General features: G+C 38.9%; 1 protein-coding gene across 1 annotated transcript in view; it reads left to right on the top strand.

Moving 5' to 3' along the window:
- SFI1 (SFI1 centrin binding protein) overlaps positions 1–15,235 on the top strand; it is a 105,610-nt gene that overhangs the window by 80,924 nt on the left and 9,451 nt on the right. Inside the window, 7 exon segments of the mRNA XM_079149698.1 lie at positions 2,546–2,676; positions 11,082–11,163; positions 11,486–11,664; positions 12,180–12,255; positions 12,738–12,833; positions 13,113–13,189; positions 14,166–14,268. Of these exon segments, the coding sequence (XP_079005824.1) occupies positions 2,546–2,676; positions 11,082–11,163; positions 11,486–11,664; positions 12,180–12,255; positions 12,738–12,833; positions 13,113–13,189; positions 14,166–14,268 (744 nt within the window).

Below are 15,235 nucleotides of genomic sequence, written 5' to 3' on the forward strand. Positions count from 1 at the left end.
TTTAAGAAAGTAGTACATACAGAATGGCAAAATGCTTGTTAATTGATGAAGTCGGAGGTCAGGTTCCCAGGGACTCCTTAAATTTTTGATTCTACTTTTGTTTACATTTCAAAATAACATAAGAAAAAGTAAAAAGAGGGTTATAGCTCAGTGGTAGAGTGCTTGCCTCGCATTCATGAGGCACTGGGTTTGATCCTCAGCACCACATAAATAAATGAAATAAAGGTATTGTGTCCATCTACAACTTTAAAAAAATTAAAAAAAAAAAAGGTAAAAAGAAAAGTAATGTACAACCACAGTAGAAAGTTTTAGAAGTGTAGAAAGACATAAAGAAAAAAAGAGAAAGAATTCATAAGCTTGCCTGTTACAATGGCATTTTGTGAATAAATCTGGTATCTTTTCTCTGTGTGGGTTTGGAGTATATGTACCCATGCATTCACACACATGCATATGCATATTGTTCTGAATATCTATCACTAAAAAAATCACCCAAACTCAGTAGCATAAAACAAGCACCATTCTGTTATGCTTAAGAATTCTGATGCTTATAAATTGAAGTAAGACATAGTAGAAATGGCTGATTACTGCTCCTTGATTACTAGAACCTCCACTGGGAAGATTCAGATATCAGGAGCTAGGAATCATTTAGAAGTTTATTCACATACGTCTGGTTCGTGGATTAAAATGACTCAAAAGACTGGACTCAAGTGGGAGTGTTAACCAGAGGGTCTATTTATGGCCATGGTGCAAGGCCACACATGAACTTCCTCACAGATTGGTGACCTCAGTGTTGTCAGATATCAAGGCTTCGAAATTAAGTGTTCTAGTGAACAAGGCAGAAGATGTGTGGCCCTTCATGGAGCCTCAGCCGTTACTTGGCGTCACTTTCACCATGCTCTTTTGGTTAAAGTGGAAAAAGCAATCAATATCCCACCCAAAATCCAGGGGAGGGGACATAAGCCAATTCTCAATGAAGGAGGATCAAAGAGTTTATAGCTGGGGTGGGGGGAAGGGAAAAAAATAACAGAATGAATCAAACAACATTGCCCTATGTAAATTTATGATTTGTAATAAAAAAATGGAAAAAAGAAAAAAAAAGTTTATAGCCATATTTAAAAAAATTTTTTTTTAGTTGTTGATGGACCTTTATTAATTAATTTATTTATATGTGGTGCTGGGAATCAAATCCAGCACCTCACATATGCTAGGCAAGTGCTCTACCACTGAACTACAATTCCAGCCCTGTAGCCATATTTTTAAAACCTCTTCTAAATGCATATATGTCTTTCTCCCCCAAAGTTTTGGATTATGGAGGCATACAGATTCTTAAGTCAGTGTCTGTCTTCCTACTGATATATCAGTGGAATAGCCTTTTCTAATAACATGAAATGTTAAAGAATCTGTTTAACAGGCACAGCAGCACATGCCTGTAATCCCAGTGGCTCAGTAGGCTGAGGCAGAAGGTTTGCAAGTTCAAAGCCAGCTTCAGTAACTTAGTGAGACCTTAAGCAACTCATGAGACCCTGTCTCTAAATAAAATACAAAAAAGGATGGAGGATGTAGCTCAGTGGTTAAGTGCCCCTGGGTTCAGTCCCCAGTATCAAAAAAAAAAAAAAAAAAAAAAGAATCTGTACGACAAGTAGATATTACAAAAAATTTAAGACATACTATAGGGTTGGAAAGAATTATGTGTATTTAGAACACATATAGCAAAGAGCTAACGATGCTTTTTTTATACACGCACACACACACACACACACACACACACACACACACACACACACACGGTATTGAACCCAGAAGCACTTTACAACTGAGCTACGTCCTCGGTTTTTTTTTTTTTTTTTTTTTTTTTTCTTTTTTTTTTTGAGATGGTGTCTCTCCAGGTTGCTTAGGGCCTCACTATGTTGCTGAGACTGGTCTCAAACTTGGAATCCTCCTGCCTCATCCTTCAGAGTCACTGGGATTATGCTTGGCCTAATGACATCTTTTTTCTTTCTTTCTTTTTTTTTTTTTAGCTTTGAATCCAGACAGGATTCAAAGAGGAGTTTTGCAATCTCTTCTCTGGGTTTTATGGTTTTCTTTACCCTTCAGTGTTAGCCTCTTAAAGCACTGCATCAGCCTTAAAAGGCACAGGAAAGGGCACCTAATGACATTTTTAAGGTTCAAAAAATTCATACATATTTGAGTTAAATGCTGACAGATAATAAAACAGGCAATGGGTATGAATATCTCTTAAGCATCAGGGAAAAATATATATAAATATATTACATGTGTGTGTATTGGTCTAAGTATATAATACATATATACATATTTGTGTCTATATATATGAAGGGGTGTTCAGGCCACATGTAATTAAAGAAGTGATTACGTTTCAGCTCTCATATTCTACTTTTCCATCTAGCTTATTGACAAAGATCAAACATGATCTTTTTCTCAATTTTATGGTATAAGAAGCAATCTCCTCTCAAGAATATGATCTAGAAGGTCATTTGTTGTGAGGGTGGGGAGAAAGCAAAGCAAAGACATTATTATTTTATGTTAGCTCCTGCAGGCCAGAGCAGACAGTCATTTCCAACATAGAACCCTGCCCGCTGTCTTCCACACATGGAGTCGACTCTGGCGACGACACCAGCAGGAAAGTATCCTCAATGCAAGAGCAGCACGTTTTCACAGGTACGCCCTACAACTTCTGTCTGCACCAGGGTAGGCACTCACATCTGACTTTGTTGACCACACACCCCATTTGCTTTTAGCTTCCTAACTCCCCAGTGACTGCTTCTTCCTGGATTTTCAATAATGTGAGCTTACTGATTTTATGTAGCAGGAAAAGACAGCCAGAGTCTCCACTGGGAATACTTTTGTCCATCTTCATTGAAAGTGCTTTAAAAATAGCCTATGTTTTATGTCCCTGTCCTTTTTCCATGCTGCTGAGAGTTCCATTAAGGATGCCCATAAGCTTTCTGGATCAGAGTGTGGTGGGCCCTTGGATTGGCTTTGCAGACATTCTTGAGTGTAATTTCCCTGAAATACTTAGTTACTATTCTGCAAGCTGACTTTTTGAAGTCTGACATTATAGTCATCACCAATATTAGAAAGACAAGGAGCAGAGCTGCATTTTTTTAGCTACCATAGGGACAAGCTTGGCTGTAGCAGGTCCTAACTACATATTGGTGGAACATAGTGATGAAATCTTTAATTGCTAATTGTGTGTCAACCACTGTGGTGGGCATTATGTGATGGAAGAAAGAAAACAAATATATAAGCTTAGGGATACGAATAGGAAAAGAGGAACTCAAGCTGTCACTATTTGCTGATGACATGTTTCTCTATAGAAAGGATCCAAAAACTCCTCCAGAAAACTTCTAGACCTCATAAATGAATTCAGGAAATAGCAGGATATAAAATCAACATGCATAAATCTAAAGCATTTTTATACATAAACGATGAAACATCTGAAGGGGAAATGAGGAAAACAACTCCATTTGCAATAGCCTCAAAAAAAAAATCAAAAAAACAAAAACAACAAAAAAAAAAACTTGGGAATCAATCTAACCAAAGAGGTGAAAGATCTCTACAGTGAAAACTACAAAACATTGAAGAAACTGAGGAAGACCTTAGAAGATGGAAAGATCTCCTATGTTCTTGGATAGGCAGAATTAATATTATCAAAATGGCCATACTCCCAAAAGCGCTATATAGATTTAATGCAATTCCAATTAAAATCCCTGTGACATAATCTCATAGAAACAGAAAAAGCAATCATGAAATTCATGTGGAAGAACAAAAGACCCAGAATAGCCAAAGCAATCCTGGGCAGGAAGAGTGATGCAGGAGGTATCACTATACCAGACCTTAAACTCTACTATAGAACAATAGCAACAAAAACGCCATGGTACTGGCACCAAAATAGACAGGTAGACCAATGGTACAGGATAGAAGACAAAGAGACAAACCCACATAAGTACTCATACTAGACAAAGGTGCCAAAAGCATACAATGGAGAAAAGATAGCCTGTTCAACAAATGGTGCTGGGAAAACTGGAAATCCATAAGCAGTAAAATGACATTAAACCCTTATCTCTTACCCTGTACAAAACTCAACTCAAAATGGATCAAGGATCTAGGAATTAGACCTGAGACCTTTCACCAAATAGAAGAAAAAGTAGGCCTGAATCTCCATCACGTTGGCTTAGGACCAGACTTCCTTAACAAGACCCCCATAGCACAAGAAATAAAAAGTTTTTCTCAGCACAGGAAACAATAATGTGAAAAGAGAGCCTACAGAGTGGGATAAAATCTCTTCCACACACACTTCAGACAGAGCACTCATCTCCGAAGTTTATAAAGAACTTAAAAAGCTTTATACCCTAAATACAAAGAACCCAATCAATAAATGGGCTAAGGAAGAAGAAGATATACAGGCGATCAACAAATATATGAAAAAGTGCTTATCATCCCTAGTAATTAGAGAAATGCAAGATTTCATCTAACTCCAATTAGAATGGTTATAATCAGGAATACAGGCAATAATAAGTGTTGGCGTGGATATGGGGTAAAAGGCACACTCATACATTGCTGGTGAAGTTGCAAATTGGTACAGCCACTCTGGAAAGCAGTATGGAGATTCCTCAGAAAGCTTGGAATGGACCCACCATTTGACCCAGCTATCCCACTTCTTGTTTTATACCCAAAAGACTTAAAATCAGCGTCCTACAGTGATACAGCCACATCAGTATTCTTAGAAGCTCAATTCATAATAGCTGGATTATGGAACCAACCTAGATGCCCTTCAGTTGATGAATGGATAAAGAAACTGTGGTATATATACACAATGGACTATTACTGAGTCATAAAGAAGAATAAAATCATGGCATTTGCTGGTAAAGGGATGAAGTTGGAAAATTTCATGCTAAGTGAAATAGGCCAAGCTCAAAAAACCAAAGGCCAAATGTTTTCTCTGATAAGTGCATGACAATATATAACGAGGGGGGGTGATGAGGGAAAGAGAAGAATGAAGGAACTTTGGATGGTGTAGAGGAAAATGGGGTAGGGGGTGGGGATGGAAAGATAGTAGAATGAAACAGTATTACCCTATGTATATGTATGATTACATGAATGGTGTGAATCTATAATGTGTACAACCATAGAAATGAAAAGTTGTACCCCATTTGTGTATAATCAATCAAAATGCATTCTATAAAAATAAAAAAGATTTTAATAAAAAAAAATATAAGCTTGTTCCACTTGTAACATCTTATCTTCATTAATTTCCTTCTCACACAGCCCTGAGAGAACATTCAGAATGATAAATGGTACAATCAGGAAGTGGCAGAGCTAGGGTTTAAATTCATATCTATTCCAAAGTCCAGGTGATTTCCACTTGATCAAGAGGAAAGATCTTTCTGATGACTTTGTAGGAGCTTTAAATTCTTATGAGGTAATAAGGCTGATACACAAGTAACAATCGAAAAATAAATCAAGAGCTAGATCAGTCCAAATTATGTCAGACCACAAGTTCTTCTAAAGCTCAAAGTTGGTGCTGAGGTGACTAGGGAGCATGAAAGTACCTGGGGGAGGCTTCCTGTGAATCAAGAGGGTGAAGATTAATGACTGGAGTTACAATATGAGGAAGGCCAAACAAGATTGAACTGGACCTATAGACACATGATGGACATCTGTTCGAGCAGGTGACAGTTTGGAGATTACCCTGAATATGATATACATCAGCTTAGAGTGGACAGAATGTGCATGCATTAGGAAAAGTTGTGGCGGTAATCTTGAGTTTGGAGGATTTGAGAGAATCACCCAGAGCTATGGGATCCCTGAGTACAAAGGCCAACGAAATGTTTTTAGGGAGGACCGTAGGGAATAGATGAAAAGAGGACAGGTCTTGTCTCCTATAGATAAAGTGGATTCACCTTTACTTAGTTCCTGTATTGATATACAATCTGGCATAAGATCCATTTGAGAAATGGCTTTAGTACTTATAATTTGTTATACCTGTTTCTGTTGCTTTTTTGTATTTTGCATGCTGTGGAGACCAATTTTTTTAGGGTACTTTCTACAAAACCAAGAGGAACCTCTACAAGGAATTTTGCTGGGGAGCAGGCTTAGATGATTTTAGAGCTATTACTGGAGACAAAAGACTGGAGAGTGAATTGGAGGCAGGGAGTAGACAGGAGATTTGAAAGATGGTTAAGGCCTGATCTAGATTTTGAACTGTTTTTTTGTTTTTTTGTTTTTTGTTTTTCTTTTGGGGGGGATCGAACTCAGGGCCTTACTCTTACCAGCTGAGCTATCTCCCCAGCCCTGATTTTGTACTGTTTTGATAGTTCCTTTTTAGAAAACAATTTTCAAGTTCTCACCTTCCTGGTTTGTGAAGGAGCCCAGGAATTGGAAGTCTGACTGAGAAGTGGTTAGGCCTGAGTTCAGACCTTGGCTCTTCTACCTGACAGCTCTGTAACCTTAGGAAGTTTTTCATTCTCTCTGAGTCTGTCTCCTCATATGTAAAGTGGAGATGGTTTGATAATCGTCCCTGTCTTGTAGTTTGTTATGAAAACTAAATGGGATAGTATATGTCAAATACAAGCAGAGTGCCTAGCAAAAAATAGAAACAGTCCCTCTAGCCCTCAGAATTAGTTTGACCTGTGATTGTCATGGTAAATAAATATTTATAGCATTGGTTTGAAGTTTAGCAGATTAAGTTTCAAATAAATACTTATCTTCTGTCCTCTTGGGGTATGTCTTAGGAATACAGATAGAATTTAGAATCTCATGAATTATAACTAAAAATGGTGATTTATTAACCTAGTAAAGTATACTGAGAATGAGACAAAAACTAGCTTATGTTTTAAAAACATTGATATAAAATTTATATATAGTGAAAGGCACAGATTTCAAGTGGTTTGATGCATTTTCACATATTATGCACCTTGATGATCAGCATTCCATTCAAGATATTTTTACAGGATTTTTGCTACTGAATTGCTTTTGCACCTTTGTTGACAGTCATCTGGCCACATAAGTTTGTATCTAATTCTGAATATTCTGTTTATTTATGTCATTACCACACTGTCTTGATTAACTGTATCTTCATATTTTTTTGAAACAAGATGACAAGTCCTTCAATTTTATTCTTTTTCAAGACTGTTTTGTGTATTCTCAGTCTATATGCATTCCCATATAAATTGTAGAATCAGTTTGCCAGTTTCTATAAATAATTCTCCTGGAATTTTGTTTGGGATTTTACTGAAATCTGATACATTTCTCCCTTCACTGCATAAAGGGTTTTTTTTTTTTTTTTTTTTTTTTTTTTTGATACCAGGGATTGAACAATCTAGAATCTAGGGGTGCTTAACAGCTGAGCCACATTCCCAGCCCTTTTTAAGTTTTACTTTGAACCAGGGGCTTAATGAGTTGCTTAGGGCTTCACTAAGTTTCTGAGGCTGACTGAATTTTTGATCCTTCTGCCTCAGCCTCCCAAGCTGCTGTGATTACAGGCCTGTGCCACTACTCCTGGCTGTGTGAAGGTTTTATATGTATTTTTTATTAAATTTATTCCTAAATACCTTGTAGTTTTTAATGCTAGTGTAAATGGAATTATTTTTAAAATTCATTTTCTAATTATCGTCTTCTAGTGTCTAGAAAAATAACTGATACCTTGTATTCCATAACCTTTATAAATTCACTTATTAGTTTTAGTAGTTTGTCTTTTCTAATAATTGCATAAACAATCATGTTGTATACAAATAAAGATAGCTTTTTTCTTTCTAAACTGCATGTGTTTTTTGCTGTTGTTCTTGTTGCACTGGCTAGGATCTCCAGCATAATTAATGATTTTGATTTATTAGTATTTTGTTAAGAATTTTTACATATAGGTTTGCATTTTGGTAATGTTTATTTTCTGACTATGTAAGATCAATAACGTTTTTTCTTTGAATTTTTTTTCAATGGAATTTGCTAGTGAAATTATTTGGGCTGAGAGTTTTTCTTATAGAAAGGTTTTCAATCACAGATTTAATTTTGTGAATAGATGTAGAGCTACAAAAAGTTCCTATTTCATTTTGTGTCAGTTTTTGAACACTTTTTCAAGAAAGTTTTCATTTCATCTAAGTTATCAAATACATTGGTGGAAAGCTGTTCATAGTAGTGTCTTTTGCTTCCTTCAGTGTAAATAGAGTCTTTGTCATTCCTGATTTTGTTAGTGTTTTTCTTTTTAAACAGGTTTGTTTGGTTTTTTAAAAATCCCAACTCTTTGCTTTGTTTGCTTATTTTTTGTTACATGGTTTTAGCTTTTTAATATTTTCCTTTATTTTACTTACTTTGGATTAATTTGCATTCCTTTTTCTACCTTTTTAAGGTAGAAGTGCAGATGATCAACTTTTGCTATATTACTGATTTTAAATGTTTCTTTTCAAATATAACCATTTTGAACTATAAGATTTACTTCTGTTTTGCCTGCATCCCACAAATTCTGATATATTTTCATTATTATTCAATTAAAAGTATATTTTCATTTCCTTTGTGATTTCTTCCTAGACCCATGGTTTATGTAGAAGTGTGTTGCTGAATGCCCAAATAATTGGGAATTTTCCTTATATATTATTGTTCTAAATTTCTAATTTAATTCTCTTGTGACCAGAAAATATATCTCATATAACTTCAATTTCTTAACTCTATTGACATTTATTTTATGGTCCAATATATGTAGCCTATTTTGGTGACCATTTCATGTGCACTTAAAAAAAATGTTTATACCACAATTGATGGGTGCAGTGTTCTTAAATAGTAAGTCAAATTGCTTGATAATCATCTTCAAATTTTCTGCCCTTACAGGTTTTTTATGTTTGCATATTTATCTGTTTCTTTCAGTAATATTTTCAGTTTTGCTTCATGTATTTAGGAACTTTGTTATTTATATATATACATTTAGGATTGTTATGTATTCCTAATGAATTGCCCCTGGTATTATTTTGACATGAACCTCTTTAGTTTTGGTAATATGTTTTTTTCTCAAAGTCTGTCTTGACTTATATATATAAATGTATTCTTTCCAGCTTTTTTCATGTTTACCGTTTGTGTGATTTTTCCATTCTTTTACTTCCAGTTCATCTATGTCTTCATATTTAATAAAGCATGTCTCCTATAAACAACATGTAATTGTTTCTTAATTTTTGTAATCCAGTCTGACAATCTCTGCCTTTTAATTATAGTGTTTGGTTCATTTATAGTTAATGTAATCATGATATGAGTAAGTGAACTAAAGTTGGTCTGGTTTTTTTCTCTTTTTCCCCTTTTTGCATTGTTTAGGGGACATTTAAAATTTTTTAGTATTCCATTTTACTTCCTGAATTTCTTTTAGCTCTATATCATTGTAGTTTTTATTTTAAATTTTTTCACTTTTTTATTTGTATATTTTCTATTTATACATATTTATTGGTGTATTATAGTTGCCATTGTAGTTTTTAAATTGTTCTAGAGATCACAGTGTGCATCCTTAACTTAATTACAGCTCTACTAGAATTAACACCATTTCATGTCAAGTGTAAGACAGCAAAAGCAGTAAAGCTTTATTTTCTTCCCATCCCTGATGGTATTTGTTGAAAATGTCTACAATATATAGTTTTTTACCCCACAAACCATATTTTTTTGCTTTTAATAATTGAAGTCTTTCTAAAAATTGAGAAGAAAAAAATTGTCATATTTACTCTCATATTTTTCATTTCCAGTGTTCTTTGCTTCTTCCTATAGATTAAGTTTCCATTTGTATCATTTCCCTTTAGTCTTTAGCATGTTTCTAGTACAAGTGAAGTGGAAATGATCTTAGCTTTTGTTTTTTTCTCTCCACTCTGGTTAGGCCATTCTTGTCCAACCTTTGGTGTCTGTTTTTGGCCTTTGGCCTTGCAGGAGCCACTCTTTGCTGGGACTCAGGGAGTCTGCCTTCATCTGAGGACCAGGAAAAACCTCAGTAAAATTCTGGGTATTCCCCTTTGTTCAACTCTCTCCTTTCCAATAGACCAATCCCAAATTCTAGCTCCTTTAAGCACTCTAAACCTCCAATCTCTGCTTCCTATGTTCATTGAGACTCATGTGCTGCTTGGCTTCCCATGCCCCTTTTATCTGGAAGTACCCCCGGACACAAAGCCTGGGCAATCTATGGGCTAACCTTGCATGTTTTTTATCTCAAGTATCAGAATTTTCACTTCCTGTTGTCCAGTGCCTGAAAACTGTTGTTTTAGTTTTTTTTTTTTTTTAATATTTTGTTTTAGTTGTAGGTGGACACAATATCTTTATTTTGTTTTATTTTATTATTTTTTTAATGTGGTGCTGAGGTTCGAATCCTGGGCCTCATGCATGCTAGGCGAGTGCTCTACCACTGAACCACAACCCCAGCCCCTAATTTAGTTTTTTAATACATGAAGGGAGGTCAGGTGCCAGGACCAGGGACTGTCATAGCTGAAAGTGAAACTCCCCTGGCACCCAGCATTAGTCTTCATGACTTTGCCAATATGTAGTCCTCAGTACCTGTCAATGGTCCTGGCACTGCTTTTGCAGAATTTGCCATTATGGTGAGCAGGTGGGTCTAGGCAGTAGTGACAAAACAGTGGTTCCTAAACGTGTCTATTCAATTGGCCTAGAATACTAAATTTAAAATGCTGTGTTCTGAGGCCTACCTTAAACCCGCTTATTCAGCCTTGGGGTTCTGGTCACTCTTGTCTCCACAAGGATTGATGTAGAAGTTTCTTGACTGGTTAGTACACACTGGAAAAGCTTTCATGAGTAATCATTGGACAGTGTTAGTAATTCAGAGTAGAGTTAATGGAAAACTAGAGCCTCAGAGTCAGTCTCTCTCATTTTGTGCAAAAACTAGACTGATGCCAGAAATACCTGGGAAAATGTTGGTTTGGAATTTTTTTATGGGTGGCATTATTGTCTGCATTCCTTCCCTTTGTTTTCCTTTTCCCTCAACTGAGCTATCAGGGACAAATCCAATTATTTGGAACTTGTTTTTCTGTTGGATTTTTTTTTTTTTTTTTAATGTGCTTTACTACTATTCAGTTTTTCTTTTTTGTCTTTAGGGAGACATTAGAAAAGCAAGTGTTTGCTATCTGGTGGCAGAAGATGTTTCAGCATCGAGAAAACCGCTTGGCAGAGAGAATGGTAAGTGACTGTCCCTGAGGACGTTCCTGGAGGGGTAGGACCTGTTTTAAACCCTGCTCTCACTGTGTTGCCTCATCAGGAAGTTGCACAGAGCTCAGGCCCACACTGCAGGGTTCCTTTTTGTAACTTATGAGCCAGGAGCAGGTTCTGGACATCTGTGTCCATTGTCAGTAGAGTTTTGATAGACAGCTTCTGGGCCAGGACACCTGAAAATCCATTTGTTTTGCCTTGGTCATTACTCATGACCTGTGGAGTCTTTCCTGGTTTCTTTGCTGACCTCCTACCTGACTTGTTTTGTTCTCTTCCTCCTGTTCTGCCTCAGGCCATCCTTCAGGCAGAGCGGCAGCTTCTTCGTAGGTCCTGGTCCACCTGGCATCAGCAGGCAGCAACACGTCACCAAGAACAGGAGTGGCAAGCAGTGGCCTGTGCCCACCACCACCATGGACAGCTCAGGAACGTTTTCCACACATGGAGGGAGAGTGCCCAAGGGCTCAGAACAGAGTGAGTGATCAGTTCTGTATCAGAAACCCTTCCCACCCAGGCCAGCTTGGACCATAGCAGCAAGATTGGCTCCAAGTGCCTGTCTAGTCTAGGTGCTAACTTGGACTGGTTGTAAGTTCCAGAAATTCAACCTGAAATAGTCTTAGTAAAACCAAGACTATAGTGAGAGGATCTCTGGATACCTTCATGGTGTTTCCAGCCTCAGGATCTCAGTTGGGACAGAAGCGCTCTGTGAATCTGGGAGGTCCTATCCATTATCTTGCTAGTGGGGGCCCATTTGAAGTGACTATGGCCAGGGAATAGACTTAAGACCCTATGAAATTGTAATACAAAAATTTGATTACATGTGTACCTTTCTGGGAAAGAGCCCAAGTCCTTTGGCAGCTCTTTAGAGAGGGCCTTCAGTCCCCACCAGAACTTAACCACTAAGTAGGGGCCAGAGACTAAGGGGACCCATCAAGAGGCCTCCACCTGGATCTGGGCTACATGGCTGATGTCCACCTGTCATCCTGCAGGAGGCTGGGCAGGGTGCTGGCTGCAGAGTTCTACTTGGTACGGCTCCTGCGTTGGGCCTGGAACAGGTGGAGGGAGGTAAGGCTTTGGCACACGCACCACCCAAGAGTGGATTTTGGACAGGTGGAGCTATGTATCATCATGACTCAGAGCAGACAGATGGGCTCCTTGGCACTGCCTCATCTGCTGCCTGCCCTGGGTCAGTTCACTTTTGTGATAGGATTGGCTCAGGACTCCTTGTTTTTTTAGGTACCAGGCTGATCTTGCGTGAATTTACTGAATCTCAAATTCCTAATCTAACCCTTTATAGGGACCTTGTTGAGTGTATAAAATGTTTAAGATAACAGTGATTGAGCATTTACTATAAGTTAGGGACTTGCCTCATTTAGTCCTCACAAAACCCCTCAGAAGCACATATTTACAGATGAGGAAACTGAGACTCAGGGAGGGTAAGTACCTTATGTGAGCTCACACAAATGGAGTGTAACATGGCAGCAGAACTGAAGCAGTCCCCCACCTCATCCCTTAGTCCAGGTGGCTGCTTTCTCCTTTGTCCACAGTGCCTGGCCCTGCGGGCCACTGAGCAACAGAAGCTGATGCGAGCGGACCTGCATGGCCAGCGTGCCTCACTGCGCAGGGCACTGCAGAAGTGGCTGGTAGGAACCACCTCTTTCCTCCAGATCACTTTGTTGTATGGGCAGGGGATGTTTCTGGAAACTCTATAGTTTTTTCCCTTGTTCTTCCCGTCCCTCCCCAGAGTAATTGGACAAGCTTCAAACAGTGTAGGTACCTGAGACAGTGACTCTCAAAACCACAGGGTCTCTTCTTACTGGGCAAAGTGAAAAAAAGTGCATGGCCCTACAGAAAAAAAAGGCTCTGGAATGTGGGGCAGTGTGGACTCAGGAGTGGCCTCCAGTCCTCCTTGTCTCTTACAGGCTTACCAGGGCAAGGTACAGAGCATCCTACAGGAGGTGGCAGCCAGGGAGAGCCAATACAACAAGCAGCTGCTGGGGTGAGTCTCCTGAGGATCTTTTGGGGCTCAGGCTCAGGAAGAAGGGAACAGAGCCAGACTATAGATTCCTGCCTTGGGTGAAGCAGAGGATGGTCCTACTGCTCAAATTGTGGTTCTCACTTTTCCACAGCAAAGCATTGCATTTACTGCTTCACTTCAGTATATCATGAACTCCTTCTGTTGTCAGGGTAAGGCCTTAGAAAGTAACTTCCCTGGATGCCTGCAAAACCTCTCAAGTCACCATTTACTCTTCTGCCCTGGAGCCTGCAGATCCCCTTTCCTATCAGTTCCCAGATGGTCCCCTCACAGTTGACTATGAAGAGTCATTTTCCAGCCCTTAAAGATCATTTGCATTGCTCACCTCTGCAGGGCACTTATGGCCCACCCTCCATTCCTTCTAAGCTAAGCTCTAAACTTATTCCTTCCCATTAGGCCTTCCTCATTTCCCTCTCTCTTTTCCTTCCTTTTGTATATGTTCAGCACATGCTTTTCTAGGTGGCCTGTTGGGCTAAGAACCTTGTGAGCTTTCAACATCTCCATCACTCCTCTGGGGTCCCTTAAAGACCAGCTGGTCCTTCGCTAACTCTGCAGCAAGCACACACTGGGTTTTAGTTTTCCTTCCCCAACTTCCCTATCTCTCTCTACTTTTCTTATTATGCTGTGAATCACCTATATTATCATCACCGTTAGGGTTCCACATTCCCTATATCATTTAAACTTCTGAGGATATGGTGTTTGGTCTTGTGCACTACTGGGTACTGGCTACTCACCTTGTATCTAGCACAGAACAGGTGTACCTAGCATTTGTTTATTGAATGTAGACATGAGCATGAACTTGGGTGTCAATGAAACAGATACTCAGAGGCATGGAGAGTACCGACTCAGGTATGGAGAGAGAATGAGGAACAATTCACAGAAGCCTCCCATGTCCCTCTGTACTGAGGTCACCTGTCCTGGCCTGGCCTTGTACCTGCAGATGGGTGTTACGTCGTTGGAGAGAGAACACAGTGGCCCGTGCGGATGAGGCCAGAAAAATCTTGCAAGCAAGTGCCCACTATAGAAGGACCATGTGTTCCAAGGTGAGGTACAGGGAGGCAAGACTCTCATCCAGGGGATTTGAGGACCATGTTCCAGCCAGGGTGTGGGGTAGGGACTGGTGCCAGAGATTAGCACTGAATAAGAAACCCAAAAAATGGGTAACCTTCCTCTAGCACACAGACATACATCCTCGTCTGCAGGTTTATTTTTACTAAAGTATGAACCAATGCCCATTACAATAAAAGCATGGCACATAGTAAGTGGACTAGTTCTTATCAGAACCTGTTTTCCACTGGGAGAAACTATGTAAGTCAGTCTCCTGACCTGTAAGAGGACACTGGCTTCTGCCCATCATCATTACAGGTCCTATGACCTCAGAGGCTTTCTGGAAAGCATAGAGCATCCAGGAATTGTAAGGTCTTTGGTCATCTTCAATGGGAAATGACTAAACCACAGCCTTGTTCTTTTGACTGGAATGGGTATGGGAAAATGTCACATGGTAGGGCTGGTCCTAAGCTCTGGGGATGGGGACAGTGGCAGGACATGGCTGTGGGAAGAAAACACGTTACAAGAAAGAGGCAGGTCAAACAAATGGAATGACAGGTAGTTCCTGAGCCCCAGATGTTTTTTAGAATAAAGCAGATAGGGGCCAGTCTTGCAACTGAAGCTACTGTGGAAGAGGAGCGACTGTATCTGGTCAAGGGCCAGTCTGTTCTCAGAAAAACTCTAAAGCTATCCCCTCCTCTGGAATGAGGAAGGGAGATCCAAACTAAGATTCCAGGCTTGGAAAGAAGATGTTTTTGGTGGAAATGGAGATCATGATTGTGAAACAGGCCCAGGCTTCCCCTGGCTGCCTGACTTTTCAAAGTATTTTGTTATTGTGATTTTGTATGTACCTCTAATAGGAAAGAGTATATATGCTATATATGATCTGATTAACAAATAATAATAGAATTACAGCTTGTGTAACTACTTTATTTCTCTGTGGGATGGTATAAAGTTTAAATC

Source organism: Sciurus vulgaris (genome assembly GCF_902686455.1).
Source record: "Sciurus vulgaris genome assembly, chromosome: 8".
NCBI classification, from domain to species: domain Eukaryota; kingdom Metazoa; phylum Chordata; class Mammalia; order Rodentia; family Sciuridae; genus Sciurus; species Sciurus vulgaris.